A 4128-nucleotide genomic window follows, 5' to 3' on the forward strand; every position below is an offset into this window, starting at 1 on the left:
ATTTTTCCCCCCCCCCCCCCCTGTAGTCTGTAGTCCTTTACAATAGTAGAAAGAAGCCTTCTGGGATACTGAATGATTGTGTACTTAAAGAAAATAAGTAGAATCAAATGTACAGTAAATGTACAAAATACATGCTGGCTATGTTGTATGTGTGGTGAATTTTATTATACTTGGTTCAGAGCTGTCAGTTTAACATTTTAATGTAGTAAAATTATCAAATTATCTTCATATGGGGATTTTCCTAGCAAATATTGATTTATGTGATTAATTGAAAGTAGATTTAATTAATTTAACATGCATGTCTTGTTGGGGTGGGTGATATGTATGTATATTTTATATAATTTTCCTTTGTTATTATAAATAAGATCTAAGATGGACATGACAAACAATAATACAAATGCAATAAGAAAAAAACTTACATTTTTCAGGTACATTTGGTCTATTTTACAGTAGCGTTCAGAATGAGCTTTATTATTGCCAGGTATGTTTACGCATACGAGGAATTTGTTTTCGTGACAGAAGCTTCCACAGTGTAACAGAATGACAGTGACAGAACAAAAAACACAGATAATAAAAAATAGAACAAGTAAATAAGGAATAAAAATATATAAATTGACAGTTGTATGTGCAGATATATTACAATAGACAGTTTTTGTATGTACAGGTACTGTATATTATGTGCAAATTTGAGGTGTAGACTGAGTATGTGTGTTAGATAAATAAGTGTATGAGTGAATAAATAGTGTGTGTTCCAGAAGGAAACAAAGATGCATTAAGAGTAAATGTAACTTTTGTCTTCTGGGAAACATGCAAATATCTTTTGTATCTTCTGAAGGGCAGTACTAAATGAAAAAATATGATATTTAGGCAAAATAAGAAAAATGTACGCATCTTCATTTCAAATCCCCAAAAGTTTGCATATGAGTCCCTCAGTTGTCCTCGGTGTGAAAAGATGGATCTCAAAATCATACAGTCATTGTTGGAAAGGGTTAAAATACACAAAAATGCTGGAAAACCAAAGAATTTGTGGGACCTGAAGGATTTTTCTGAAGAACAGCGGTCAGTTTAACTGTTCAGGACAAACAAGGGACTCATGAACAAATATCACTAAACACACACAAAAAAAGTGTATGTAAACTTTTGTACGGGGTCATTTTTATAAACTTATTTTCTCTTGTGGACTATATGTAAGCATCTTTTATGTGAAATATCTTATTCAGGTCAGTACTAAATAAACAATAACATGCATTTTGTATGATCTCTCTCATTTTGGTAAAATAATTAACATTTTGCAGATTCTGCAAGGTGTATGTAGACTTTTAACTTCAATTGTATACAACACAATCTCTTATCCATTTCATATTGTTGCCATGATACATATTGTCATACTGCCCAATCCTAATATCATGTGGCTAATTGTTTTATAATTTTTCATTGATTAACAGCCATAAATATTTTGTTTATCTTGTTGAATTACTCAGTACCAAATTGAATCTTGTGTTTATTTATCAGGTGTATATTATCACTTGCTCCTTTTAACGTTGTCTACTGTTGTCATTTTTTTTTTCCAATTACTCCTCAGAGGAGTGCCGACATAGCAGGTGTTGATAAATTCAACACTGCACCGCTGATTAAACATAATAGACTGCAACCTCAGGTTCAAGCTTTTTAAGTATTGATTAACAGAGGTGTTAGGTTAACTTTCCCCAGATACTGTATGAAGTTCCCTCATGGTGACCATGTTTGTCGCTCCTTTCAGACTGCAAGCGGCAATGTTGAGGCAAAGGTGGTCTGTTTCTACAGGAGAAGGGACATCTCACAGAGCCTCATCCAGCTGGCTGACAAACACGCAAGTGAGTGAACTTGAGTTTTTTTTTTTCAGGGCAATGTGAATGTATTGTCAAGGAAACCAAGAGCGGCTTGTGACGTGGCATGCATGAGTGGTCATTAGCATGATAATGATAAGTCATTTGAAATTGCTCATGTATATGCGTATGCGTCTGTCTTCTGGTGCCTGTGTAAGTTAGCAGGGGAGCTGTAATCACTGGAGTACCAGAACCAGATGCCCGTAATTGGGCAGCAGGGCTTCCTGATTTCCTAATGTTTCAGGGGCCCTCAACAAATTTGTCTTGATGAACTGGTCACAATATGACCAGGTTTTTTTTTATTCGATGTGTTTCAATGTTGAGTAAATGAAAGACCGTAGGAGAAGGATAAGTGAGATAAATCTGTGGGTTTGATGTAGACCACCACTAGGTTTGATTAGTAGCACAGAATGTGGTAGTCATCACATGCTTGCATATTACTGAATTGTACCATTTCCAGTAAATTAAACAAAGTCGACCTGAACCATTTTTGTTTGCAGTTTCATTTAGGGACTGTTGGTTAGACTTATTTTTAAGCTAAAGCAATCAACAATCAGTTTTCAGACAACTGCCAAAATCAATTGTGTTCTAATCAAAACTGATAGTACAGGTGCATCTCAATAAATTAGAATGTTGTGGAAAAGTTCATTTATTTAAGTAATTCAACTCAAATTGTGAAACTCATGTATTAAATAAATTCAATGCACACAGACTGAAGTAGTTTAAGTCTTTGGTTCTTTTAACTGTGATGATTTTGGCTCACATTTAACAAAAACCCACCAATTCACTATCTCAACAAATTAGAATATGGTAACATGCCAATCAGCTAATCAACTCAAAACACCTGCAGAGGTTTCCTGAGCCTTCAAAATGGTCTCTCAGTTTGGTTCACTAGGCTACACAATCATGGGGAAGACTGCTGATCTGACAGTTGTCCAGAAGACAATCATTGACACCCTTCACAAGGAGGGTAAGCCACAAACATTCATTGACAAAGAAGCTGGCTGTTCACAGAGTGCTGTATCCAAGCACACTACTGGTAAGTTTGGGGTCAATACATTTTAAATTTTACTTGATTTTTTTTTTTTTAAAGAAGTCTCTTGACGTCTCTAAGGCTGCATTTATTTGATCAAAAATAGTGAAAACAGCAGTATTGTGAAATATTAGTACAAGTTCAATAGTTTTATATTTTAATGTGTTTTAAAATCTAATTTATTCCTGTGATGCAAAGCTGAATTTTCAGCAGCCATTACTTCAGTTGTCACTCTTCAGTGTCACATGATCCTTCAGAAATAATTCTAATATGATGATTTGCAGCTCAAGAACCATTTTTTTTTAACATTGTCAATGTTGAAAACAGTTGTACTACCTAATATTGTTTAAAGTTATTAGGTGCTACTGTTTTTATTACTTTAGTAGGTTATGTAATTGGAATATTTTCCACAGTATTTTATTATTATCAGATTAATCATTATTGATTTTATTGTATTTTTCTCAGGTTTTATTTATATAACAGCTTAACAAAAACTCAAGTTTGCTTCAAATGTGCATCCAATCATCTATTCTAATCAAATACAGATTCTGAAAAAAAAAAAAAATTGTCATGGTACTCCAAAGTCCATGACAGGCCGATAATCACATTTTATGACTCGATCAGTACTCACTAACTTGGCCGATCTCACAAACCGATCGCAATTTAATGACGTCGATGAGTGACGATGTATATGATGCGTGGGGACGTAAATGATGCAGCAGTCATGTCATCGCCAGTGTGGAAATAATCCGAATTCATTTTTATTACCCAACCCGCGGATTATCCGCAGCGCCTGTGGATATAGGAAAAGCAAAATATTGTTCCTGCGTAAATCAGACGGACTTACTGAAAATGCACATTCATTCTCTGCCAGCAGATGCTTTAAAGCGGGAGAAACAGGTTTCCCCAGTAACGGCTGTACACAAAGCAGCGCTGAGCTCACAAACGCTGCTTTATCAGGCATATAACATGCAAGATGAAATGAAAATGACATTGAAAATTTTCTAAATATAGTCTTCGTTCACAAATACAGTGATAAAAAAGACACCCGCTCCTCGTTTTGATTTTTAAACGTGCAGTAGCGTGCTTGTTTATTCAACTAAGCCTTTTGGAAAGGTTTTGATATTGTTTTGATATTGTGACGAGCGCCACAAATAAATAAATGTATGGGAAACGCATCCCACAGCACAACCACCTGAGCCCAACTTCAGTCTACTCATCACCTTAACT

At 35.0% G+C, this 4128-nt stretch overlaps 1 protein-coding gene across 1 annotated transcript in view; it reads left to right on the forward strand.

Moving 5' to 3' along the window:
• LOC107550031 (metastasis-associated protein MTA3-like) overlaps nt 1-4128 on the forward strand; it is a 42835-nt gene that overhangs the window by 3836 nt on the left and 34871 nt on the right. Inside the window, exon 3 of the mRNA XM_016231243.1 lies at nt 1760-1853. Within this exon, the coding sequence (XP_016086729.1) occupies nt 1760-1853 (94 nt within the window). The remainder of the gene's footprint in view (nt 1-1759; nt 1854-4128) is intronic.

This window comes from Sinocyclocheilus grahami, unplaced genomic scaffold (genome assembly GCF_001515645.1).
Source record: "Sinocyclocheilus grahami isolate Dianchi unplaced genomic scaffold, SAMN03320097.WGS_v1.1 scaffold386.1, whole genome shotgun sequence".
Taxonomy (NCBI): Eukaryota; Metazoa; Chordata; class Actinopteri; order Cypriniformes; family Cyprinidae; genus Sinocyclocheilus; species Sinocyclocheilus grahami.